Source organism: Colletotrichum spaethianum (genome assembly GCF_022836535.1).
Source record: "Colletotrichum spaethianum MAFF 239500 DNA, contig13, whole genome shotgun sequence".
Lineage (NCBI taxonomy): Eukaryota > Fungi > Ascomycota > Sordariomycetes > Glomerellales > Glomerellaceae > Colletotrichum > Colletotrichum spaethianum.
In genome coordinates, this window is record NW_026054783.1 from 754,795 (window position 1) to 780,906 (window position 26,112).

At 52.6% G+C, this 26,112-nt stretch overlaps 11 protein-coding genes across 11 annotated transcripts; 6 read left to right on the top strand and 5 right to left on the bottom strand.

Annotated features, from left to right (window-relative positions):
- Positions 1-2,361: 2,361 nt before the first annotated feature.
- On the top strand, positions 2,362-2,754 carry ColSpa_05888 (uncharacterized protein; the record flags this gene model as incomplete). The annotated part of the gene is made up of 1 exon (XM_049272100.1): positions 2,362-2,754. The coding sequence occupies one exon, from the start codon at positions 2,362-2,364 to the stop codon at positions 2,752-2,754; it is 393 nt and encodes a 130-aa protein (XP_049128057.1).
- A 736-nt stretch (positions 2,755-3,490) lies between these two features.
- On the top strand, positions 3,491-7,038 carry ColSpa_05889 (membrane-anchored lipid-binding protein YSP2; the record flags this gene model as incomplete). Its single annotated transcript, XM_049272101.1, has 4 exons — positions 3,491-3,538; positions 3,699-5,553; positions 5,770-6,327; positions 6,380-7,038. 4 exons carry the CDS (start codon positions 3,491-3,493, stop codon positions 7,036-7,038), a joined length of 3,120 nt encoding a protein of 1,039 aa, XP_049128058.1.
- Positions 7,039-7,703: 665 nt separating this feature from the next.
- On the bottom strand, positions 7,704-9,284 carry ColSpa_05890 (MFS transporter prlL; the record flags this gene model as incomplete). Its single annotated transcript, XM_049272102.1, has 3 exons — positions 7,704-8,240; positions 8,302-8,983; positions 9,103-9,284. The coding sequence occupies 3 exons, from the start codon at positions 9,282-9,284 to the stop codon at positions 7,704-7,706; spliced, it is 1,401 nt and encodes a 466-aa protein (XP_049128059.1).
- A 1,240-nt stretch (positions 9,285-10,524) lies between these two features.
- On the top strand, positions 10,525-11,504 carry ColSpa_05891 (putative NADP-dependent mannitol dehydrogenase; the record flags this gene model as incomplete). The annotated part of the gene is made up of 3 exons (XM_049272103.1): positions 10,525-10,666; positions 10,722-11,143; positions 11,196-11,504. The coding sequence occupies 3 exons, from the start codon at positions 10,525-10,527 to the stop codon at positions 11,502-11,504; spliced, it is 873 nt and encodes a 290-aa protein (XP_049128060.1).
- A 527-nt stretch (positions 11,505-12,031) lies between these two features.
- On the bottom strand, positions 12,032-12,641 carry ColSpa_05892 (putative ribosome biogenesis protein; the record flags this gene model as incomplete). The annotated part of the gene is made up of 2 exons (XM_049272104.1): positions 12,032-12,142; positions 12,225-12,641. 2 exons carry the CDS (start codon positions 12,639-12,641, stop codon positions 12,032-12,034), a joined length of 528 nt encoding a protein of 175 aa, XP_049128061.1.
- Positions 12,642-13,227: 586 nt separating this feature from the next.
- On the top strand, positions 13,228-14,152 carry ColSpa_05893 (putative fungistatic metabolite; the record flags this gene model as incomplete). The annotated part of the gene is made up of 2 exons (XM_049272105.1): positions 13,228-13,823; positions 13,882-14,152. 2 exons carry the CDS (start codon positions 13,228-13,230, stop codon positions 14,150-14,152), a joined length of 867 nt encoding a protein of 288 aa, XP_049128062.1.
- A 98-nt stretch (positions 14,153-14,250) lies between these two features.
- ColSpa_05894 (uncharacterized protein) lies at positions 14,251-15,876 on the bottom strand (the record flags this gene model as incomplete). The annotated part of the gene is made up of 1 exon (XM_049272106.1): positions 14,251-15,876. One exon carries the CDS (start codon positions 15,874-15,876, stop codon positions 14,251-14,253), a length of 1,626 nt encoding a protein of 541 aa, XP_049128063.1.
- Positions 15,877-17,701: 1,825 nt separating this feature from the next.
- ColSpa_05895 (dihydroxyacetone kinase) lies at positions 17,702-18,715 on the top strand (the record flags this gene model as incomplete). The annotated part of the gene is made up of 1 exon (XM_049272107.1): positions 17,702-18,715. One exon carries the CDS (start codon positions 17,702-17,704, stop codon positions 18,713-18,715), a length of 1,014 nt encoding a protein of 337 aa, XP_049128064.1.
- A 490-nt stretch (positions 18,716-19,205) lies between these two features.
- ColSpa_05896 (uncharacterized protein) lies at positions 19,206-20,036 on the top strand (the record flags this gene model as incomplete). The annotated part of the gene is made up of 1 exon (XM_049272108.1): positions 19,206-20,036. The coding sequence occupies one exon, from the start codon at positions 19,206-19,208 to the stop codon at positions 20,034-20,036; it is 831 nt and encodes a 276-aa protein (XP_049128065.1).
- Positions 20,037-20,430: 394 nt separating this feature from the next.
- On the bottom strand, positions 20,431-21,386 carry ColSpa_05897 (uncharacterized protein; the record flags this gene model as incomplete). Its single annotated transcript, XM_049272109.1, has 2 exons — positions 20,431-21,199; positions 21,253-21,386. 2 exons carry the CDS (start codon positions 21,384-21,386, stop codon positions 20,431-20,433), a joined length of 903 nt encoding a protein of 300 aa, XP_049128066.1.
- A 3,778-nt stretch (positions 21,387-25,164) lies between these two features.
- On the bottom strand, positions 25,165-25,860 carry ColSpa_05898 (uncharacterized protein; the record flags this gene model as incomplete). The annotated part of the gene is made up of 1 exon (XM_049272110.1): positions 25,165-25,860. The coding sequence occupies one exon, from the start codon at positions 25,858-25,860 to the stop codon at positions 25,165-25,167; it is 696 nt and encodes a 231-aa protein (XP_049128067.1).
- Between the last annotated feature and the right edge of the window lie 252 nt (positions 25,861-26,112).

Here is a 26,112-nt window from a genome sequence, read left to right on the forward strand (position 1 = left end):
ATCACGCGTCAGCCACAGACTAGATTCAGAATGATGGCAGGAAGGTGGGAGGCAGGTCCCGATGTAGGTACGGAGGCGGTTCAACGAATCGGCCTGGGATGTTTGGTGGCCGGTGATCGGTGGTTGGTGGTTGGTGGTTGCAGGCACGGAGGTTTCCCCAGAGTCGCTAAAAGCTCCCCCGCTGGCTCTCTGTCCCGGGTGGCAGGTAGGAGCGGCGCACGACCACGCGGCAAAAACGCTTAGAGGTGCTTGTTGGATGGGGCCTGGGTTGGCTTGTTGGAGTACGTAAGCTCAGTCAAAGCGACTGTTACTGTCACTGGTTGGAAGAAGACCTAGCCCACGTCATTAAATTAACATGTCGAAGCTAGCTTCGACTCAATTCCGGTGGGTGACTTGATTATGATGCAGCCAGAGTGGAAAGAGGACCAACGTTTGGCCAAGGCCAGGCTGCCTTCGCAGATTGTACAAAGGGCTCTAGGCAATGCATGGTGGACAAAAAAAAGCATCTCTTGAGTTTTCGCTCTGAGCAGCAAACGTGGTCCATTGTGTCAATTGTTTCTCGGTTCCGACGGACAGGCAAACGTCAGAAGCCGACAGGGCAAGCGTAGAGACGAGTTATTGGGTCACATTGCAACAATGCCAGCAAGTGGCAGAGCTCAAGACACTCGGGTTTCGGGAAGAATGCCCCGAATGACGGGGATGCATGCCAGAGGCCCCCGAGAACTGGTGCCTCATCCTCCCCAAACCCTCCGCCGTGTCGGGCGAACGAGCGGGTTGCCCGGGACTCAGCTGCGTGTGGTTTCGTTGTTCGAGAGACTGGCCTATCACGGCGTACAGAAGGCCGTTCCCAAGACACCAATCGCTCTTGCAGAACCCCCTGACGTAGGTATGGATTCCCCGAGCCAGCAGTCGATCCAAACGGGAAACACAACGGCCACAACAGCCCGGATCGGGGTTTCCATCTGCAAATATGCGAGACGTGCATGCATCGCCGCGAGAGAAAGATGGGATGAAAGGCTCGCTCCTCGCCAGCCGTTGGGGGCCTCTCTGAGAGTGTGCTGGTCTCCTGGTTGAACCACACTTGCGGTGCCACTTGGGTGACCTGACTGGGATAGAGTTGCCTGTCTACTGGCCATTGGCGAGAAGTAAGCCGAGCCAGGATGGATTATACTTGATCGTGTTAGAGGACCCGTCAGCCACAACCTCATTTCGGTATCTACCTAGCCCAGAAGACCAGACTATCTGACGGATTCGTCCCAATGCAGGCCAAAGGGGGCGCGGGATGGAATATTGGGGTTGCGCAGGTGCGACAGATCCACCGTAAGGAGACGTGCCATTAAACAAAAATAGCAGCGTCGTTTCCTGGTCACAGGTGGCGGGTTGCACTCCGTTGGGGCTGGCCAGGAAAGCCCCAGGTTCCCGATTGTTCAGAATTCCAGGCCGCTCGTAATAATGGGACACGGTTGGGGGCTGCGAGCTTCGCTGTGAAGAATTACATCTAATTGGCGAGTGCAACAACGTGGCTGTGATCGACCTTGTCTTTCCGAGGGCATTGTTGTGATGCGAACAAACATTTGGCTGGCGCCTACGTACCTACCGATGGATGTCTGGCATGGTGTTGGGGTTCCATTTCACGCGGTGGCTCACTAACGAACATAGGTACCTCTTCCCCATTCGGGCCAAGGAGAATTCGCCCTCGTGGCCGTTTGTCCCGGCCCGGCCAGGCCCAGGTATTTGCCTCGCCCTCCGTAAAAGTGACAGTGACGATGACGCTCACCATGCCCCATGGGAAGAAGCGCGGGTCGGCCAAGCTGGTTAAATCTAGGCGGATCTACTAGCAAACTGGGCAGTCCGTCACTGGCGAAGTGGGTGTCGTGTATTATTCGGTCATCGTTCGTACCTTCCTTTCGAAAGTCGACGAAGGAAGGCGATCTGGAGCTCTTGCCCACCCAGAAATTCACTTAGGTCCCCGGCTCCGGCTGTCATGCCAAACCATTGCATCCTTTCCTAACATTGAACTCCCTCGCAAGCACGAAACAACGTCAAACCGAGGCCTATTCGCACTGCGATCCATCCCGACGACAAGAGAACACGCGCGGATTTTGTTCCCAATCACAAACAGGACGCCCCCTTCCCTGCCGCACTTAGAGGACGTTACTACCTACGGATTCCTGTCACTTCGACCTTTAATTTCCAAAAACTCAGTTCCCTGCACCCGCGGTATATGATCATCGTGCCCACTATTCGCATCCAATGCGCGTATCCCCTCGGAACGCTCGAACCAGCCAAACAGACAGTACGGACACCGCCCGCTCGTAAAGAGTACGACTTTTGCGATTCACGACCCGCGGAACCGGAGCCATGGACGCCGCCAGTGAAAGCGGGGGAGGCCTGAGCAAGCTGCTACCCAAAGCTATCGCAGCCAAGCGACGCCGCAGAAAGCAAGAAGCCCGGGAAGACGACGCCGCAGCAGCGACGGCCGCAATGCTATTGGGGGTCAAGGGGGAAGATGTCACGGCTCCAGCTGACACGCCCGCGCCACTCAGAGACGACAGCGCCAGTTATATGTCTGCGAGGCGCGACAGCGGCTCCTATGTCCACGACACGGACAGCTTCTCCAACAAGGACAGCTCGACTGGGTTTCCCGACTACGACTACGACCACTACCGCGAGCACGGCCACGAAGCCGGCGACGAAGTCAGCACCGAAGCCACCAGCATGGTGACTCTCGACGATTCCGACGCGGAACAGTAAGTTTCTCTGGTTTCTTGTTCGTCTGCTTCTGTTTGCTCCATGCGCATCTGCACACAAGATCCAGCTCCATGCCAAGTCTTGATCTCTTGGCTTGCCTTGCTTATACCTCCTCCCAACACGTGCATGCATCGTCTCATTCCCTTGATGTTCGACAGGTGTCGGCCTCTCTGCACAATCCTTCTGCCCGTATGCATCCGAGCGTCCCTGTTCTGTGCTTTTGCGTTTTCACCACCTCACATGGCCACGTCTTCGCCGTGGCGCATACCTGAGAATTCGTCACTGGCGTCTCCATCGAATGACGAGGCGAGCTTCGAGTAGCTACGGAACTGGGTCTCGATCTGTTGGACAGCCGGCAAAGACGCCGTCCTTTTTTCTTCTTTTTTTCCCTTGTCTCCAAGGACGCCGTCATCCGTCGTCAGCGGAGGGAAGGGGGCAGCAAGAGCCAGAGAGAAAACAGCATGCGGGCTTAGTGTCTTCAGTAGGCTACTCTAGCCATCCTTGGTCTGACAGTCTCCCCTCCGTTTGGGGGTGTTGGGGCTGGCAGCCTAGCACTGGATGGAACTCGTTTCTGGGTCTCAGCTCCCCCTCATCCACTCTGCGGCAATCGCCGTATGACAGCTGCCGGGGGTCCCTTCAGCGCACATTTCCCCTCTGGCCCGCTGGTTCAGTGTCCCTGACGACAGGAGTGTTCCACTTCAAGCGAGTGCGAACACAGGGTCGAGAAACAGGGTCGTCCATGTCGTCCCGGCCACCTCTCTCCCGCTTCGTTTCGTCTACTCTTTATGTAACCTGTGCTGGACCGCCTCTAACCTCGACGATTTCCCCCTCTCTCTAGATCTTCCCTTCGACCAAGTGCCATTTCTACCCATCCTTCGCAAATAGGTTACTTGACCACTTCCTCTCCGATCGTTCAGGCAACTCATTTGCCTGAACCCCAACCGCAGATACTGGACAACCAACTCCCCGAGATCGCCTCGGCGCGATCCACCTCCAAGAACTCGCCCAAGAGGACGCAGTCAGTCGAGTCAACAGATTCGTCCCTGCGCTCCAAGCGCAGTTTTACCAGCCTTGTCCCACCCAAGAAAAACACCGCGAGGTCGCCCTCCCCCGTTGGTCGTCTGAAGGGTGTTTTCACAAAGTCCAAAAAGACCCCCAGTGCCGCCACGAGCCCTGAGCGGAGTGTGGGCGGTGACGACACTACCGACGACGGACGAGACACGCGCAGGACTAGAGACCGAGGCAGAGCTTCTGCGTCTGCTTCCACCTCTGACCTCACTTCCACCTCGACCCCAATCACAAAGCAGCCGTCTTTAGACAACCCGCCTACGCCACAACCGAATGCAACAAACGATGTCGGTGCATCCCGCGTAAATCCATCAACTCACTCCCCTGAGCGACGTCGCTCAAGAGCTTCAACAACCACCTCCCGAATCGACACCTCCTTCGTACCCCAAACCCCGCCCAACCCCGACAAGTCCACACCGGTTATCGTCAATACACCCCCGACACCGACCGACCACAACGCACCCTTTTCCCAATCTCCGCCGGGGCCACCTCTGCAACCTACCGTCGAGGCTCCCACTGCCTCGGGCAACACGAATGGTGGTTCTGCCACGGGTAACATGATTGCTCATCGCAGGGGTAGATCAGGATCTGGCAGTATAGGGCCTAGCAAGCTTTCTAACATCACCCTCGCACCCCTGACCCCCACCCCGGAGAACGGCACCGCGAGCAACCCAGGCACTCCATCTGGCGGCGGCTTCTTTTCCTCTGTCTTTTCGGCTGCCCAAAACGCCGCGACCTCGCTCACGAGCACCATCCAGAACACCAGCATTGGGCCGCCTCCTTCCAAGAACAAAAACTTTACAAAACCCCCGGACATTAGGATCGACGAGCAACCCAACGTCGAGCCCCCACCTCCATCCGCGACAGGCTCGACCATGGAGAAGGAACCTGCCGTCAAGACCATCGGGTCCGGCGAGCTCAGCCTCAGCCAGCTGGGAATAACAGATACAGGTAGCATCTCTGGGACTCCCACCACCGCCAAGTTCCCCGAGTCGGCCGAGGCGCGGCTTAGAAGTGAGTCGGCCCCGACTGATGCTGCGTACGCGGCTGCCACTCGCGATCTTGGGGTAGACGACGGTAGACAGGCCACAAGACCACAATCGCTATACGAGCCGGGAAGCGGAGGAGATCATACGCCCCCTCAAGGCAGCATCCACGAAGATAGGATCTCTGGCGTGCAGCGCAGCGGAAGCATTCGCAGCGCTATCGGACGCCATCGTAAGCGAGGAAGTTCAGCTGTGTCGGGAGGTACGGCTACTACTATTGGCGCTGCCATTGCTGCGGCTAACGCATCAGTCGCTCACCCTCAAGCAAACGCGAGCGTACCGAAACTTACTGGCTTTGCGGTTGCGAGCAAGAAGCGCAACCGTGATTTCCACACATTGTTCAAGAGCGTGCCCGACGACGATTACCTCATCGAGGACTACAGCTGTGCGTTGCAGCGCGAGATTCTGGCGCACGGCCGTCTGTACGTATCCGAAGGCCATCTGTGCTTCAGCAGCAACATTCTCGGTTGGTCGACTACACTTGTTATGAGCTTTGACGAGATAGTGAGCGTCGAAAAGCGAAGTACGGCCCTAGTCTTCAAGAATGGACTCATGATCTCGACTCTGCATGCCAAGCACATCTTTGCCAGTTTTACGAGCCGAGACTCGACCTATGACCTGATCGTCAACATCTGGAAACTTGGACACCCCACTCTACGAAGCTCGCTGAACGGAGTGCAGCTTGAGGGTACAGGTGGTGACAAGACGGAAAAGGTTGACGCAAATGACGCTGTGGCACCTGAGGTTGATGATGGCAGTTTGTCCGGCACCGATGAAGACAGCGAGTCTGGCGACGACGATGACGTTTATGACGAAGACGACGATGCCGATGACCTTCAAGATGTCGCGCAAATGTCAGAGGTGAACGCCGAACCGGAAGGAGGTAAGACTGTGTCTCGCAAAGTCTCTGGTGCGGGAGCCAACGGCGCCGTGGCCGACGTTGTTAAGGACGCTGTCGGTGTTCCCTCTGGCGGCGATGACTTTCCCGGCCCGGCGACCCACGCTCCGACAGACTGTGGTGATTCGGACACGCACTACGAAAGAATTGTGGGAGACGATGTCGTCCCAGCGCCTCTAGGCAAGGTTTACAACCTACTCTTTGGTCCCGCCTCGGTCACTTGGATGACGAAATGGTTGACCGTCGAGGCCAAATGCACAGAGTTGCAAATGGAAGACAAAAAGGGACTGACCCTCGAGAATAAGTCGCGCTATTTCACTTACATCAAGCCTCTTAACGGTGCTATCGGCCCCAAGCAGACAAAGTGTCTCGTGACAGAGACCCTGGACCATCTCGACTTCGAAAAGGCCATCAACTTCAGTGTTACCACTCAGACCCCCGACGTGCCAAGTGGCAATATCTTCAGTGTCAAGACGAAATACTGTCTGACGTGGGCGGAAAACAACTCGACTAGAGTACAGTCCAACTGTACCATAGAGTGGACGGGCAAGAGTTGGCTGAAAGGTATGTGCTGAGTATCCAATCTTAAGAAAGGGGATATCCTAACTCCACGAAGGTCCTATCGAAAAAGGTGCAAACGACGGTCAGACCCAGTACTGCAAAGATCTTTTTGCCAGTCTCAAGTTGGCCGTTTCATCGAAAGCCCGCACTAGTGGAAATGGTGCAGGTCCTGGCACAAAGGGCAAAAAGAAGAGCAAGAAGAGCAAGGCAGCGGGCTCATCGACAGACGCTGAAGACGAGCAAGTCCGGCCTAGAAACATTCCCAAGAAGGACTGGGGTCCATTGGAGCCCGTTCGGGGTATTCTGGAGCCAATTCTTGACATCGCCAAGCCGCTCATGACAGGCAACATGATGTACGGCCTCTTAGTTGGCTTGCTTGTTGCAACCTGGTTCGGGTTTGGGCTTCCGGGCAGATATCCAACCGGAGACATGCGCATGTACGGCTACCCGGACCGTCTTGCTGCATACGACGAGATGTGGAGACGCGAAGAGAGTGAGCTCTGGGAGTGGCTGGAAGAACGAGTCGGGTTGGAGAGACTACACGAGGGCAGCTTGCCTACTCGCAAGAGGGCAATTGAGCCAAGCACGGTGGAAGAGAGGGTCAGAGAAGACCGTATGGATGAGCGGGAGATTGAGGAGGCGATCAAGGTGACGGAGGAGAAGCTGAAGGTACTGAAGGGCGTCATGGATAAAAAGAAGCCCTTGGCCGGTTGAGGAAATACCCCAAGAACGGGAGGTCGGCGGGAAAAATGCAGCAAGCAAGTCAGGTACGACACCACACAACGTGTCTTTTTGTTATTCTTGTTTTCTTTATTATCGTGTAGCATATTCGGTAGCGATGCCAACGAGCAATCAGGGCTTGGATGGATTAGCATCAGCAAATTCAGTTTACGTCGACGGGTTAACCTACTTTCAAGTCCCCTAGATTGAGCATGTGATTCAAGTGGAAGTTGCTTAACAATTCTGTCCAATCGCTAAAGCATTCTTGGGTGTCTCGTTGGAAGGGCCATATGGCGGGAAACTGATAAACCATCACTGCTCACTCGACCCCCGGGACAGCCCCCTCAGGATCTTCTATCTGAGTCTAGTGACGGGACCAAGCGGACGAGTTGACATTTTGGGTTCAACTAGACTGAACACTGGTCGGCGGCAAAGGGGCACCAAAGTTGATTCAAGGTTAAGGGGTATGGACGCGTTCCATCGGAAATAGCATGCCCATATCCTGACCCGGAGAAGGAAATTGAAGGCAAATCACCTCGTCCATGTTGAGGTGGCCAATGCTCGCTGGTAAACTAGGCGGTTTGTCCCGAAATGCCATGCACATTTTCGAAATCGAGATGATTTACTACTACAGAATATCTTGTACTACTATACATGTATCATGCAACTCTGGTCTCCCTTCTGAGGAAGATGTGAAGCGCAACATACGACACCACACCAGTGAAGCAAAGGCCACTAATAGCACCGAAACCCATTAAATATTTAGGGGCGTCGCTAGAAGGGAAAAGGTAGGCACCGTAGATCTGTGCTAGATTTCCCATGGCATTGACAAAAGCCAAGGAGATGGCCTTTGTTTCATTGGGCATCGAGCCAAAGCTGACCGAGGCGTATGACAAAGCTAAACCGTTCGAAGCCCATAATCCAGAAGCCATGATAACCAGGAGAGCGTACCTGGCCTTGAAGTCGTAGACGACGCAAGTGATAATAGAGCAGAGCATGGCAACGGTCATCCAAGCACCAAGGATCAGACCGCGCCACTGGGAGTGCTTGTCGGCGAAGTAGCCAGTTATTGCTGTAGAGACGAAGGCAATGCCGAAGATGGGGATCGTCATGTACTGTGCGGCTGTCGCTTGGTAGCCCAAGCCGCTGACCAAGGTTGGGTAGAAGTAGGACAAGGTCGAAGACCCAACGATTGCCTGTGACAAAAGTGTTAGCAACGATCACCCAAGTATACATGGCGATCACCGCTCAACGTACCATGTAACCAACAACAAACAACCAAGTCCTCCAGCTGACCATGCTGAGTTTGAAGCCTGCCCAGTGGCCCAAGCGAGGCTCTTCCTCAGTCTGAACACGCTGAGCTGCGGTCTGGAGCCTCTTGATTGCCAACTCCCTCTCTTTCTCGCTAAACTTCTTCAAAGACGTGTTTGCTGGGAAATCCGGAAGGGCCCAAAAGGCAATGAGTGCAGCACCGACAGTGGCAGCGCCTTCGACAATAAACAACCACCGCCAACCGGCTATACCATGCACGCCATCAAGGCCGCTTGTGATGGAGCCAGCCAAGAGACCACCAAAGGCCCCGGACAAGATGGCGGCGGAAATGTACACGGCGAACCGTTTGCTCTGCTCCTCCTTCTTGTACCAGGACGACAAGAGCAGCAGCACACCGGGTGCGAATCCTGATTCGAGGATACCCATGACCACACGGAAACCAATGAGACTCTTGTAGTTTGGCGTAAAGGCCATGCCGATGGTGACGGATCCCCATAGACTCATGATACCTGGGAGGTATACACTAGGCCGCGTCCTGGCGAGGACCATGTTGGAGGGAACTTCGAAGATGACGTATCCGACGAAGAAGACGACAAGGGCGATCGAATACCGGCCAGAGTCAAGGTCGAGGTCTTTATCCATGCCAGCAATCTTGGCGTTGCCGATGCTGTGATGATGAAGTATTAGTGCTGGGAGTCAACATTGTGGTGCCATCTGCTGTAACTCACTTGGTTCTGTCCATATAGGATAGCAGGTACTTGAGGAACCATCGTTAATAACAAATACTGCACTCGCGACGAGGAGTTACCAACCATGAGAAAGATGAGAGGCAATAGATATGTGTCTATCTTGCGCACCAACTTCTTCTCTTCGTCGCTATCCGCCACATAGGTGTCAACATCCTCGAGCTCTGCCCCCTTGGGTAGGGCATACTCATGCTCGTTGCTGGTGGTTTCGTTCTTGTCCATGGTTGTTGCCGGCGATGGAGGAAATCTGCTAGTCAAGGAAACTTGGCTCGAGAGCCGGGTCGTTTATCTACGGAAGAAAGGGGTATAGTTTGCCAATGAAAAGCTCAGCGTTGCTTATCGAGTGTCAATAAAGATCAACAGGTCAATGCAAGTGTCTTAAGTATCCAAAGGAATCTACGTAAAATTGTCTCTTCCAAGGGTCGAACTGCTGCTGCCGGTGGCTGACAGACCAAGTCATGAAGGGCCTTGACCAAGAATATTTCACTGAACCGGTCACACATAGGTCCCGTAAAGTTGCTTGGAGCCTTTGAGAGCAGCCTAGTCAGTAGGCACCATGTCGTACCACCGACGAAGCCTCATGTCATGGGTCATCCGAACCAACAATTGGTCTGGGGCTATCCCCAAACCCCAGTCTGGGGAACTGGGGCTCCAGAGCAATCGCTCCGAACATTGCGGGGTCTGGGGAGGGTGTCCCGGAAAAGCATCTAGTAGCGCATCTGGGGATGTGTGGCCGCGTCTCGGGGGCGTAGAAAATTGGGTCCGGGCATAATCCGAAGACAGAACAGGTTTGCCAGCTGCAAAGGAGAGAAAGGCAAGGGCAAACTTGCAAAAAGGAATGCATGCTTCTATTTCCTTTGTGGTGTTATATCCAATCCTTTTATCTCTTCTTTGTACCCATTAGGCCCGTCACGACTTACACCGCGTTGTTTTCAATCGTTATAAGTACTAGGATACTACAATGGGTGGAGGGTGTAGCGAGCATAAGAGAAAGGTTTGAAGTCCGTGTGGCTTCGTTTGGCACTGGCATGCGCGGCTCGGGGGCTGAACAGTTCCATAGAAAGAGCTGTTGCCTCGAGCCGCGGTCGCTTTGCCGCATGAGTGTAATAGGTTGACAGCGGCACGACAACGTCGATCCCGGGTCTCTACATGGTGCCGACATCAGCCGATTCAGCAGGTGGACGGTGGCGGCACCGACACGCGTGTTAACACTTGCGGTTGAGTTCCTCGGAGGCCCCGCAAGTCGGCCGCGAAATACGGACAGCGGCCACCAAGAGAAGGCTCTACGGTTTACTTAAGGCGCCTTTGGGTTTCCCGAGATCCTAGCGTTTTTTGTTATATACGTGAATCAAGTCATATTCTGCTTCCTCATCTCAAGCCTACATTCTACATCCAGACTGCCGCCAAGTGTTGCAAAGCTAGAAGAAGCCATCATCCGACTCTGAAGTTATCACAATTCACAATGACGGGGTCTTCTGAACAAAACGGCAACAGCGCCGCCAACATCCCCACAAACGGCAACAACGGCGCACCAGCATATCTCAGCACACTTCCCCCCGACGGACATGACTGGAAGATTTCTCTGAAGGACAAGGTCATTGCTAGTGAGGTTCTCCGCGGGTACGATGATTCTGCTCATCACACTAACGCTGTTTGCAGTTTCGGGCGCGAACCAGGGCATTGGTTTGGGCATCGCAGAGGTCTGTCTTGCCAATGACGCGGCGTGTGTCTACAGCCTGGACATCACTGAGCCAGCGGAGCCCTTTGCCGGCTTGCTCAAGCGTTTCCCCGGAAAGCTCGAGTTCCAGCACTGTGATGTGACGGACTACAACAGCGTCGCCGCAGCAGTGGACGCTATTGTTGCTGCCAAGGGCCGTTTCGACGGTATGGTTGCCAACGCTGGCGCCACAAAACACCAGCCTGCCCTGGAGTTCACTCCTGAGCAATTTGACAGGTTATTTAAGTTGAACGTTAACGGATCGTGGAACTGCGCGACCGCAGCAGCAAGGGCGTTCATTAAGCTTGGCTGCAAGGGGAGCATCGTCTTTACTGCTAGCATGACGTCTTACAGGCCCAACCGAGTAAGTGTATCTGCATTAAGCCTGATTCAACTTTCACTGACGAAGACTGCAGGCTGCGCCGTCTGCGCCATATGGTGCTACTAAAGGCGCAATTCGCAACATGACACACACACTGGCAATGGAGTGGGCTGAGCACGGCATCCGTGTGAACTCCATCTCGCCCGGCTTTGTCAAGACCGCGTTGACGTACTACGTCGAGACTTCACCTGACTGGGATACCAAAATGAAGTACTACGGTGGCATGCCTCGCCTGGCTCTGCCTCAAGAGCTTGGTGGTGCGTATGTGTACTTGTTGAGTGAGACGGCCACATATACGACAGGTATCGATATTCCAATTGCCGGCATTGTTGGCGCTTGGTAAAGAAATAGAATTCCGGATTGGTAGCGGGCAAGGTAGCATATTGTAGAAAGCAAGTTATACTCCAATTTTCTTCATGGAACCCTCGAAAAAGAAACTCAAGCTTTGTTCGTACATGGCCATTTCCCTCTTAGCGCACAGCAAAGTGTCAAGTCATGCGCGTTAAAGTTACATAGGTAAAGAAACAATAGTCATGTATTCGCATTGTATGACTAGGCGCGTTTGGATAAAGTGTACAAAGAGCACTACTATAGTGAGAGTTCTCCGCATGGATAGACGTAGACCACTGCAAAGGTAAGAAACGTAAACATGTCTTGGCATTTAAGACATGGATGAACTAAGTAGTTACTTACATCAGGTCATACGGCAGAAGGCAGTTTGGATTTGGTTGCACAACGCAATTCATTGGGGTCGTGGATGGTTCCGGGTTTAATGCTTGGGATTGTTTTGACAAATATTGTTAGATTAGAGGGTTGGCGCAACTAATTACAATGGAGCAAACGGACGAGAACTGGAATTAAATTTAGCTTCTAAACTTGCTGAGCGATTCCATTTCCTCCAAAGCTGACCCCCTTAAGACCGCTGGACTGCTTCAGGTCATAGTCGTCAATTACTTTTACTTTTGCCGCCGAGGCAGAGTTCTGAGCAGAAAATGTCAGCGAAACCGGACTCACCGTCTAGGAAACGCTGGATGCAGGAGGGCAGCGACGAATGTCAACTCACAGGGTCGAACTGATATCCCAACCACTCACCCACCAAGCGCCTCGCAAGCTCAATGCCAATAACGCGCTGGCCAAGACACAGCACTTGGGCATTGTTGCTCATGACCGCTCTCTCCACGGAAAAGCTGTCGTGCGCCGTCACGGCACGCACACCAGGGACCTTATTGGCGGAGATGGCGACGCCGAGTCCCGTGCCGCAGATGAGGACTGCCCGGTCGACCTTGCCGCTCGCGACGGCCTCGGCTGCCGCGAGAGCAAAGTGCGCGTATGCCGTCTTGTCGGTTTCTGAGTTGGGCCCGAAGTCCACAACGGCGCTTACGCGCGGGTCGGCTTCGAGGTCCTTGGAAGTGATGGACTTGTAGTTGAAGCCGGCGTCATCGCCGCCGACGGCAATGCGGAGGCCATTGGATACAGTCATTGTAACAGTAAAAGATGAAATGGGTAATGTAAGGTTATGCAGAGCCCGCCGTGACACTCCCAGGCAGTATAGGACTTGATACTATGGATGAGTTTCAAGCAGTTGGTTTGCAATGGACCTCAACAAGTGTAAGTGACCAGAGGCTGGCAGCCCTCTTTTGACAGCTCATCCTGTTTTTCCATCTTCCAAATGAGGTCAAACTTGATTTCGAGCACCCTAAATACAGCACTCGTCACGAAGCGCCTTTGATGCACACGGTTTCCATACCACCATGCTATTGCATGGATCATCAGCCCGCGCTTCGTGGCCAGTGGGGCAAACGACCGCGTGTCGTGCACCAAGCACACTCCTGCAAGTTGGGTTCTCCATCCAGAAACCACACACTAGACGCGCTATGTGACCCATCGCAGGCACTGGCATGTAAGTATCACGTCAGAGGGCCAACTATTGAAATGTCACCGAGTTGTTAAGGTATCAAAGCAAACATACACGACCCTACTAAATCCTCTCAAACCACTTACAAGCGTCGATTCTGCGCATAACCACCTCATCACTCATCCGTAGTTCAAAAGTAAACCTATTCATCATGAAGTCCTGGGATTCCTCAAAGAACAAGACTTACCAAATCCTCAAAGCCGCAGAGGAAGGCCAGTACGGCATCGTCGCCCCAATAGCGTACAACATCGAACACATTCTCGCTTTCATCCGCGCAGCAGAAGCCAAGAGGAGCCCGCTGATAATACAAGTCTTCCCCTGGGCCATCACATTCTCGGATGGGCTCCTCGTACATGCCGCAGCGCACGCGGCCCGCGCCGCCTCGGTCCCCGTCGCCATCCATCTGGACCACGCGCAAGATGCGGCCATGATTCGGCGCGCAGCGGATACGCTGCCCTTTGACAGCATCATGGTGGACATGAGCCACTACGAGATGGAGGAGAATCTGACCGAGACGAAGGAGCTGGTGGCCTATTGCCATGAGCGGGGCATCGCGACGGAGGCGGAGCCGGGACGGATTGAAGGAGGGGAGGATGGTATTGCGGACACGGCAGATCTCGAAGGAGCATTGACGACGGAGGAGCAGGTGGAAGATTTCATTGCAACTGGGATCGATTTTCTGGCGCCGGCTTTTGGAAACGTCCATGGCGAGTATGGTACTAGGGGTCCTGTGTTGGGGTTTGACCGGTGAGACCACCTCATCAGCATGTTTTTGATGCATTTACTAATCTGAAATACTGCACAGCCTGCAAAAGATCCGCGAAAAGGTTGCTGGAAGAGTCCGTTTGGTCCTCCATGGGACCAACGACTTCCCTGAAGATTTGATGCGACAGTGTATTGCCGGTGGTGTTTCCAAAGTCAACGTGAACAAGCTGGTCCTCGATGATTATCTAGTCCATCTGAAGGAAAACGCCTCGAGCTTGAGCTTAACGACGTTGATGGAACAGGGTGTTAAGGAGGCGCAGAAGCTGATGGAATGGCAGATGGATGTCTGCAAATCCGCTGGCAAAGCGTAATACCTCGTCTACAGACTTCTTAATAATACAGGAAAATAGACGTCAGATAAGATGTCAGACTTCTCTTCGCTCTTGGGGTATATAATTGTTCTAGAACTTCATCGCATGGTGTCAGGGCTCTGGCAGTCAGCGTTAGTCCACGCCTGCCTCAAGTCGTTCCGCCACGTTGCCATTGGCGTCCAACCCACTATGTCTTCACTCTTCTCCATCAGAGAAAGAATCTTCTCTCTCTTTGAGGAGTCCTGAACACATAATCCGGCACCGTAAAGACATTGTGCAGAGAGTATCTGGCACCCCTCGTCCGTTAACTCCATCGCAATGCCACATATCGTGTCGACTGCCTCCGAGAGCGTTCGCTGCATCTTGAGATAACCATCAAACCCAGATGAAACTGGTTTGTGTAGAAGCACAAGGATTTTAGCAAAAGAATACGCTTGAAGAGCGACTCCAAATTGAGGTGGATGAACCCAGAGAGGGGTAAAGACATCGGACGGAGTTGTTGGGGTCGGAAGAGGCTTGAACTCATCGCCCAAGAACGACTTCCACCTCTCCATCTCAGCCAACATCTCATGGCCCGCGCGAGCTCTATTGCTTGAGGCTGAGGCGTCAGGCGAAGCCTCCATCATGCGGGAGTAGGCGCAGTAGTTCACTGCGCGCGACAGTAAGTATATGGCCCTGTTTGCCAAACCATGCTGATCAAGCTCGTGGAAATCTCTGTCCGCTGCCCAGAAGCTCAAGCAACGCCTTTTTTCTCGGAAGGCGGCCCAGATGTCTTGTCGGAGCCAAGACCACCAGACTGTCTGCCGGAGTCCACCGGAGGCTCCGTTGACATCTTGAGATCTCTGAATCCAAAAGACGCCTTTGAGGTGCCGCTGCCAGTTCCCTCTACCATCTGATTCATCCAACATCTCGTAAGCAGAGATGACAATAGCGGTGGCGTTGAGCTCTTCTGAAGCAGTGTAGCTGGTGTAAGCTAATGCTTCCTGAACATAGCGGAGGGTTTCGTAGTAATACCGAACCCACTCGCCGCCAGAATCACGACTGCCGGGCGCGATGCCAGGTTCCGATTCTGGATGCTCCCCTTCTAACTTGGAGAGATGTTTGGCTGACAATGCTAAAATGGCATTCATGAGTCCTGCGTTCCTCAATGCCAACCGCACTGCATAAGTGGAGAAGAGCTTCTGGTGATCAAGCAGATCCAGCCAACGGGCCGATCGCTCTGTAAAGTGGCGGAAGAGAACAGCTTCCCGACTTGACAAGACAATATCCTTGTCCGCCTGCCATGTCTTCCGCTCCGGGTCCGAGACATTGTTGAGCCGATACTCAAGGTTCGTCGCATCGGGCGGACCATGGTGTACCGCCGCGCGCCTCTGCTCATCATCCTCCGGGGCGGGACTCGGAGCTAGAGAGAACCCACTGTCGGCCTGCGCCGCGTCGGTGGCGAGCAGACCGAGCCATCGCGTCGAGGCGAGGTCTGTTGTCCAGAGCTCGGATGCGACAGTCTCAGGGGAGTAGCTGTACACATCGCCGAGCGCCAATCCTGCAGACACGGATGACTGGTTCACATACGACACGTGGGAAGTGTCGTAGTCACCGGGGGACTGGGTGACCGGCAGTGCGGTTGACTGCAAGTCAAGGCCGATGGACCCTGCAGAGCCGATCGACTGGGAAAGTTGCTCATCGACGCGCGACTGATCTTCATCGTCTCGGAGATGCGTGGCCATGGGCTCCGTGTTGGACACGACCGGGCTTGGCCATCTACCCGCATCCCGGGAAACCTGTGGAAAGACACATTGGCGAGACGAGATGCTGCATGGCCCGCAAACAGGCTGTTTCTCGTCACATTTCTTATGCCGCTCGCGGCAGGTCAAGCTGTGTGCTCCAAATCAGTGGCCGCGCTTCGTGGCCATTCTTGTGGAGGCAAGGTCAGCTTACCAACCGGTCTTGGTACGCAAGCCTCGGCCTCGTGGCTTTCTGACGCGCTTCTTTGGCAGCGCCGTTGCAGCTCGTCTTCCATCCATAAGGACATGGCAGGCTTTGTTTGATCTCCTGCGGCTCTGTGCATGCAGAACTGCGAGACGCGGTTCTGGCAGGGTTGACTTGAGAAATGTCCTACTCGGTAAGCGGGGTGGTATCCATGGAACTGGTTACTTGTGGCATAACTACGCGATCTAATTACAACCTATGCCCCTTATTTCCGAGACATGCGCGGAAGATGGCCGACCCTCGCTCTCGGCTGTAAGTCGATGGTCGGGAGTCGTTTGTAGGATTTCAAGTTGCTGTCGAGCTTGATTGCCGAACTAGGGGAGCTCCGTCGGACCAAGTGCGGGGAGACGCGGGGAAAACGAACCATCCCGCAGCAAAGCTCCTGGGGAGCAGGGATGAATCGGCTAGAGTCCGGTCAATTTCCAGTTCAGGCTCTGACCCGCGTCTCGCGGTCACTAACTGACTCGCTTGTGACTGCCTAACGGGAAGCCTAGAGACTCGCAAGAGGATTGCGAGGTCGTGAGGGCAATCAATATCGAGACGAGTGTGTGGCTCGAAGCGCGCTGGTCTCAGTCAAAGACTTCTTTATGATGCAACAAGGCGAACAACAATAATAACAGACATGACATTGACACGCCACAACATGCATTTGCCATATATGCGGGAGTTGTGTCCGACCCAACTGTGGCCAGCGTACTACAGATTTGCACGGTCGTGATTTTAGCAACATGGCGACGACAAAGCATTACTTTCCTGAAACTGCTGCCAATACACTGGTTCCGAGAGCTCTCCGAGCTCTGGTTTCGGCAAACCCCCACCTTACACTAAATGAAGCGGAACGTGTCGTTGCAAATTCCTGTAATGACCGTTCGGCAGTGAGCATCATCGGCGGCGGCGGCTCCGGTCATGAGCCGGCATGGAGTGGATTTGTTGGCGAAGGCCTCCTTTCCGCAGTGGCATGCGGCGACATCTTTGCCTCGCCCAGCACCAAACAAGTTCTTGAAGCGATGAGGTTAGCCCCTTCCGACTCTGGAACTATCCTCCTCATCACCAACTACACTGGTGATAGACTTCATTTCGGTCTTGCTGCGGAAAGGGCCAAGGCTTCAGGGCTTTCCAACAACGTCGCCGTTCTTCCCGCAACGGACGATGTGTCTATTGGTAGAAGCAAAAGCAGCAGAGTAGGAAGACGAGGGATGCCTGGTCATGTCTTCAGTCAGTCGTATCCTGGAGCTGTGTTGCCATCACGTTTGCTTACCAGTGTTAGCCATGAAAATTCTCTCAGCTGCATCAGCGGAAAAGCACTCCTTCGACCAGTGTGTGGATATTGGCAAAGCAGTCAACGATCAAACTGTGTCAATAGGCTCGGCTTTGGACCACTGCCATGTGCCTGGAAGACAATACCACTCCATTGCAGAAGACGTCTGCGTCCTTGGCGCAGGAATTCACAACGAGCCCGGGCAGCAGTTACTATCCCCCTTTCCGTCAGTCCAAGACCTCGTTGGTCGGATGTTGAATCTCTTGTGCGATCCAAATGATACTGAAAGAGCCTTTGTCACTTTCATGGCCGGCGATGAGATTGCACTCCTCATCAACAACTATGGCGGCCTCTCGGTTTTGGAATTGGGAGCGCTCACGGATGAGGTGCAGACGCAGTTGGCGTCAACTTGGCACATCATTCCCTGTCGTACGCTGGCTGGCACTTTCGAAACTTCTTTGAACGCTCCCGGGTTTTCTATTTCCCTGTGTAACATATCGGCCGCCGCAAGACAATCGAACACTACCGGTGCCAAGTTGCTGCAGCTCCTCGATCGTCCGACAACAGCAGTATCCTGGCCGACCACCGTTCGCCCAGCAACCGACGAGAAGGCCAACGGCTTCATCAAAAATGGCCATGCGGATGTAAATGGCAATGGAATCAAGTCTGACCTCATCAAAGTCGATCCAGCGATTCTAGAAAAGACTGTAAGATCAGGGTGCGAGAGCGCAATTGCGGCCGAGCCGCGATTGACGAAATGGGACATGGTAATGGGCGACGGCGACTGCGGTGAAGCCGTCAAAGATCTTTGCGAATCCCTTATTCAAAACTTGGACAAAGGCGTTGCGTCAAGCGGTTCCGTCTTCTCCTTCCTCGAGTCGACAATCGAGTCTGTGGATGACATGGGAGGCACTCTCGGAGCCATCTTGGGCATCCTGCTCTCGGCGTTTTCTTCTGCTCTTTGGTCCAAAGTACAAACAGACCCTGATTCAGCTGAAAGCCTCTCTCCTATGCTGTATGCGTCATCACTCGCTTCTGCTGTCGAGTCCCTGAAGGCTCATACGCCCGCGAGAGAAGGCGACCGTACCGTCATGGACGTCCTACTCCCGTTCTCGAACAGTTTTGCTAAGTCAGGAGACTTCGGCGAGGCTGTCAAAGTCGCTGCGGAGAAGGCTGAGGCCACTCGTTATTTGCGGGCAAGGTTCGGACGAGCGACATACGTTGGCGAGGCGGCCGGCCAAGAGCTGCCGGATCCTGGAGCATGGGCTTTATATGAGATGGTGTCTGGAATGGCCAAAGGGCTAGGAATTGTAGCTTAGTCCGTACTTTTCGGAAATCAAGATGCAAGACGTTTCGTGAAATAGCATCATCAATTTCTGTGACTACCTCACTTCTTTCCCTATAGGCTCTCAAGTAAGTGCTTGCTGTGTTCAATTAACGTTGTCTTCTTCGGGAAGGGGCAAGAAGAAGATGGGTCTTATAGAGTGTTATGTGTCTCTTTCCAGATCGATGCATGCAAGTCGAGGCAGGTTGGCTCTCTTTATTTTTCACTAATGGCAGGAACCAAGTCTCGTTGCCGTTTCCATTGCAAGCATGTACTGTCGTTCATTAGTTCAACCCTCCTAGTCAAAATGCTCGAGTGACGTTGTTAATCCGAGGGAGATCCCTCGCTGTACTCATCATCACCTCCACGCTTCTCGGAACGAAGTTCCGTATGTTTTCTGCATACGCATCAGGGTATGTAGAAATGCTTCACTTCGGTATATTGTTGACCGAGTTGCTCAAGTAAATTATTAGCAATTTACCAGGATGCCCCCCAACAGCCATAACTTACCCAATGGAGACCATGCCTTCACCCAGCCGCATTACGTGATTTCCAGCTACGGCAACGACGACGACGACGTTTTCTATATTCTCCAGGCCGTCTTACACACCCTAAACGAGCATAACGTTAGATGTCCCCGAGGCACCAAGACCATGGTTCGGATTTTCGCCAGTCGCGTCTTCCATGACTGGAACACCGATAAACCCATTCCTGTTCCCGCCGATAGCCCGCGTCTGCTCACCCGCGATCGATCTTCACTGAGGCTTAGTACCATCAGCATCGATTCGCCTCCTTTCGTCCTCAACGGTGATACCGACTTGACAGAATATCTGATTTCCTTCCCCGCGCCAGGCCCTGCCCACCGCCGCCAGGGTCAGCCCGCGTTTCTCGAGCCTATCATTGAAATTGATAATCATTGCTGCGGCCTCGGATTTTTATGCACCGACTCGCAAGGCGACAGGCTTCCGCTCAATGCTGTTAACTTTGACCACGGCGTCAACCTCTCGATTGCCTGCCATCTGGTCCAAATGCATTACGACAGGAACGAACACAAGCGTATCATGGAGTGGAATACCGACCGCGCGATCTACTGGGCCCGTCAGCGCCTACTGAACTTTGCCCGTAACCTCAACAACATTTTCATTTACGATAACGGCAACCGGTATCGATGCGCTGACGAGTATGTTCATCCTCTACATGGGGCTCTGCTCTGTCGCGATGTCATCGAGCAGCTGCGTGACACCGCCGAACGCAATGGTGTAGAACTGCATTTGAGAGCAGCGAGCTGGGGGTGGATGGAGCCAAGCAACTCATGAAAGTTGAATTCTGAAGTATCAAACAAGAGGCTTGATTCTGCAGATGCACATCATTGGCAAATGATGGGCCTTGTATCGGGATTTAGCGATGTTCCACGGTTGGGCTTAGCATGCGTCTGTTAGTTGCAAGCGATGGCACAACAGCATACAATGATACTTGATATATTTTCCATTCGAAATTATGGGACAGGTTTGCAAGTGCAGTTATACATGGCGACGTGAGTGACTTGTGTCAAGCACCGTTCATGTATGGCAGCCAAACCATTTGATTGGCTGTTCATTGGGCATACAGAACACTGCCCCTTTTACTCTCAGCTGCAGTTTGTAATTCAAGTGGTGCTAGGAAAGGGTTGATCTAGCAGTGAAGAAAGAAGCAAAAAACATCCCTATAGCGTCAAACATCATCGGGGTATTGATCAACGAATTCTGTCCCCCCCTCCAATAGTGCATCTGCGTTCAGTCTTACACTCCACCTTACCATATCGGTCATACTCGTATCTCTAAAACCATCATGGGTACCAATGTCGCTCATGGAACTCATGGGACCAGCTGCCCGATGGTGGTGGAAGAGGGCAGGCTGCGACGTCAGACAGTTATGTGGTTTCCGTCCCTTACCACCCTCGCAAAAGAACCTCAAGAGGATGTCAACAGCATCACTGACATCCTTCAGTGCAACCTCTTGTAGTAGCTTTCTAGCCCCCTTCTGACTCACGGCGTAACCCAGCGTACAAACACCCTCTTGGACACGATGGACGGCGCGGGTGTGCTCAGGATACTGCTCCTTTAGAGTAAAGGGAATGTTGAAAGTCCATAGATTCTTTTTCGGGGCGACAGTAACGTCGTTATAATGAATAACGCGAGCCTTGGGCACACCCTTCCTATCGAGGAAGGGGAAATGCATGCCGCAGTGGCCGATCCACAGGAGGTCCCAGTCGTCGCCATAAGGCGAGAAAGTCGGCGCAACAGTAGAAGGAAGGTTGTCAAGCGGGATGTCTAGTACTGTTTCAAGGTTGGAGACCCCACCAGGTAAGGGTGCATTGATGAGAGGCTGAGAAAGTGCTTGAGTTGAGAGGGCGAAGTCGTGAAGCTGCGACCTAAGCCTGATGTCCCAGTCGACGTCATCCTCAAGGATCAGGGCTGAAGATAGGTTTCGACGAACGATTCTTGAAAGAGGTGTTACTAAGTAGAAAGAAAAGCTTCAGCGGAGGAGACTTACTCCCCAAGCGCATTCATATGTCCGCGCCAGCATCCTATGGCGCCATCGTTTAGGCGATCATGCTCGGTTGTCTTCGGAATCGCCTTGTTGGAGACAGTGTTGCCAGGAACACCGTCAACAAACTCGATATCCATGTCGCTGAGTGCCGTCTGGAGGAGCATTCCATCTCGACGATCAGTTCGGCTGGGTAGGCCAATGACGAAAATCTTCTCAAACTAGAGGGTAAGGCATTGTAAGAAGACACTCCAGCCCGTGGTGGACAAAAAGGACTCACGCCTAGTGTACTGTTGTTAATACTACCCATTAATCTTGGTAAATCTGTACCACTTTGCTGCTGAATGTGGCCAAGGAACGGCCTGTACAAGAAGAGCGCAATCGTGATAAAGACCGCTCCAAGGAAGCATACGCTTCTCTTGGCTGGTGGCCTAACGGGTAGAAAATGCATCTTGTCGGGTTTGGCCATGGATGAATAGTCAAGAGAAGCAAGCTTGTCAACATCAGATTTGATCCAGACGACCCGCCAGAGGCCGACCCTTATTAAAAAGGGAGGAAAAATCCCAGAGACAACAGCACAAATGGCAACACCACAATCCGCATAGGGGCCGCTTATCTAGGCGAGCGCAAACAACTTGGAGAGTTGACACGTCCGTTTCTGGGACCAATGAGATGGCCTCGTGGAATAAGTTCCGTATGAGCATCGGCCTCAGGATGAAGAACGGTACGATGCAACAGACCGTTGGTTGCATCCTGCGTTGTAACTGTGTTGGAACTGCGTTGGATTTGAGGCACCCTTGACAATGACCAATCAGCAATACGGGTCGGTTGGCGCATTCAATTTCGAACTGCAGGTAGCAGCGCAAATTTGCACAGCATGACTGGACGGGGCTCAACAACCCTTGGCAGAACTGTTGGAAGCACCTAGCCAACACACAATGCCAAGCCAGAGACGATGAATAGGAAAGTACCTGCTTCCAACGCACGATGTCTGTAACTGAATGGTGACTCTTTTGAATCTGACCTTCCAATGTTAGTCTTCTCTTTGCCGCTCAAAAACTATTTTGTAACTCTATGCGAACGTTTGTGGAAAACATTGATATCTGTTGAGGAAGTCCTCGTTTTTCGAGGCCCGGTCAAGGAACTATCGTGAGGACTGGCCACATAATGAGAGCCACCACTGCTTTGATTCCCATCAGTCATCGTTGGTTGGAAATTAAAAATTTCAAAAGGAGTTGCCATCGCTTGGAATGGAATGGTCAAACAAGCAGGCCCAGCGACCCAGACTGTCGGGTCAGACTCAGCCAGACCGCCGTTCAGACAGAGCATATCAATAGAGAACACACCACAGTCTCCGCCGTACCTTCAGGCAACTGCGTACCGAAAACAATTCCAACATGCTTCTTCTGGCGGTGCTTCTCTTTTCTGTTATTCCTTTGACTTCATCTCAATTCTTTACTCCCAGGCAGAGTAGGGAGACATGGAGCATTGGCGAGACGAAGAAGATCAGCTACAATACTAAGTTCACCAAGTATACCATTGCAATATGGCAACAAGCTTTGGCCGGTGGTGCAGCGAATCTGGGACCCGTTGTATTTTGTAGGTTTGCAAAGACGTTTTGTGATGTTTCGAAAAGCTGACCAAGGGCATAGAGACTGATGAAGGTCCTGTGAAGGACTTTAAGTGGAATGTTCAGACGTACGATTTTGAACTGGCCTCCTCAAATGTTTTCTTTCTCTGGCTTTTCGAAGGAGATCCCTCTATTCAAGGCAATCAGTCGGCACCTCAGATGTCTTCCGCCTTCTTCAACATCACTGATCAGCCTGTCCCAAGCAACTCAGCCATTCCGACGCCGACGACGACGACCGAGTTTTCGCAAACCACACAGACTTCAGCGGCGCAACCCTCTCTCGAAACATCTGCGGGGTCGCAATACACGCTAGGAACGACAGGAGGAGAAGGATCTACTGACACCAACCCAACAACCCGACCTAGTGGGAGTATCAACTCCAACAACTCTGGGTCCTCTGAGGGCTTATCAGTTGGTGCCCAGGCTTGGATTGGTGTTGGAATCGGTATCGTTGCGATAACTAGCGTTGTTTGCGGTATAATGTGGTGTAGGTATCTGAGGAAGAAGCAAAGGGCGCTGGAGGAGTGGCAGAGTATGGCCTTGTCACAACAGCACGGATCTTCTGCATACCATCACGATCGTATTTCAACGCATGATATACCGCAGCCATACCTGGAGATCTAGGGAAACTACGGACAATCTGGCCCGGTGGAGATTGGGTGAAGTGATGTTGGTCTAGATCGCGACTACTAATGACTAATAATGGGGATTTTTTTTAATAGATGATGTGTCTTTTTTTCTTCTGGAAATCAGTCGGGGATCAACCCTCTTTATCACTTTAAGATTATTCAGTCTTGATCTTGTGGCCATCCTCCGTTCAAGGCTCCGCGTATCGGTTGTCGCACCCTCGAGCTACATCCCAATCAAATGCCCCTTTACTGTCGGGTCAGCGACCCGCAACTCCTGTTGACACAACACCACCCTTGCATACATAACTAATTGGCTTTTTTCTTCGATAACTAGACAAGTTTGGTCTGAAATTTTTGTAAGGTTTCGTTCGGCTCATTGCAAATCCCACTTATAAGCTCTCGAGCTAAGCGAAAAGAGATGTCGGCCGTGTATTAGGTTGCATCCTTGAGTTGTTTCCTGTGGATCAAGCTATCATGCTGATAACCTATGAAAATCTAGTCTAAAAATTTAGCTCAGATTTTAGTTCATTTCACTTATTTTCCATGATCCCTTTGGGCACCTTGTTCTGGGTCCGGTGCATCCTGCTGTTTTATACACTCACCATACCACAACTATAGTCCAGGAAGAACGAAACGCCTAGTACACGGAGTAGAGCGAGTGTATGGACGTCAAGTATGTTTCTCGGCAGAATCTTTTATTGGCTCTGAAGTAATGTCGACGACACTATTTACAACAGGATAGTATCCCATCAGTGACTGTCACGCTGCATTCATTATTCCAATGATGAACTGATATTGAGACGCTGTAATAGCTGTCGAAGAACTCCGCGACTGTAGCGAGTCTAAATCGGAAGAACGGCATTGAAAACTCCCAGTCCGATTTTTATACATGAGCTGACACTATGTTAGTGTAGAACTCTTAGTAGGTAGATCTATCTCCATTGGGGTTACGGGCATGACTCAGCCGGAGCTTCACGCAACACTGCTGAAGTCGTGACGTCTTTTGATGAAATGATTTATGTGAGAATGAACAGGAAAGCACTTTAGCAATGCTAAGAGAACTCCAAGTGCGCGCGGCTGCAATTCACCGCTTTCAGCTTTTTTTTGTGTTGAGCTCCAATCCGTCGCAACAAGGAAAACTGTTCCACTCGATTATCTATGATAGCTCTATATATCTCAAAGAGGGCTAGACCAAAGCAAAAAATGTCTTTCCATAAATGCGGTGGTGAAAAAGGAAAGAACAGGTGCCACCTTTGCGCGGGATGAAAAGAAGAAGACCCGCGCCTTCCCGAAGTCTAAAATTAGTAATCACAAGTGGTCATGAAGTTGAGAAGAGCGGCACATTTTTACTTTTAACTTTAGAGTGACATTCTCACGCAGTCTGAGAGACAGAATTATTGTATCTTATCACAGCATAGCATATCACTGTTCTTCTGAAACAACTTCCTTTCTACCTTTAGTTCACGAGGTACTCAAGTGTTATAGCTTGTTTACCAGTAGTGCGGGTGCTTCAACGTGAACCTATTCAGCAAAGTACTGTCCTAGCTACAGGCCAAAGAAAGAGCTATGCTATTCGAGTCTCTTTCTCCCAGCTACGTCGTCAAAGCCTTACTCATGCTGGGCGTCTTCAGTTTGCTTTGTGGTTGTGTGGTGTGTGATCTAAACCTCGACAACACCATCTTGAGCTCTATCCTGGCTTGGAGAGTTTTGATCATCCTCCTCCGTGTGCATCCAATGCTCCTGGACCAAGCGCACCGGCTTGAGCTCCTCTACATCCTCTCCGGCAAGAGTGGTGTTGCCCTGAGCCAGGTTGATTAGTCGCGCGCGACCCCAGTGGGTAATCTTGGACCAATTCCAGTTGCCAATACGGTCTTTCTCGTTCATATCGTAGTGCAAGCCGACCTCGATCTTGGCCTCGGCGAGGGTGAGATCTCCCTCGATGTCAATGGAGGCGTTGGAAAGCTCGGATCCGCGGTGGCCCTGCTGGTCGACCCAGAAGAAGCTGGCCACGGCCACGTCCAAGTGAGGGTCGATTTTCATGCTGACCTTGAGTAGCACAGGCTGGCCGGCGCGGCGGTACCCCGGGATGTTGCCGTTCTTGGGGACGTTCTGGTTGAGGGTGCCGATGATGAGGGCGCTTTCGTCGTTGGTGCGCTTGCGGAGCTGGGCAGGGGCAATGTTGGGATCGCTGGTGGTCCAGTTGGACGTGAACACTCTGGTCCAGAACTCATCACGAACCTCGTCTAAGGTAGGGGAGTCGATGGGATGATTGCGGTGGATGAGGACAGCAAGGAGGTCGTCGCACATGCGCTTTTGGTCCGCCGTGAGCTGACTGAGACGCGAAATGACCGCCATGATGTTTTGGTTGTACCGTACTGTTCGTGATCTGTGAACAAAGTTGTCAGTTAACCAAACTAGCATTGACAATAGAAACTCCAGGGGGTTCCAAACCAGAAGGGATGGTTTTGCTTGTGTTCCGGTGCGTTGTCGTGAGGATAAAGTTGTGAAGACGGGAAATTTGCCGAAGTATCAAAACAGCCAAGACGAAGAGGTACGTAAACCGAGATGGCTACAGCAGTAACAAGGGCTCTCGGCGTTTCTGGTGAT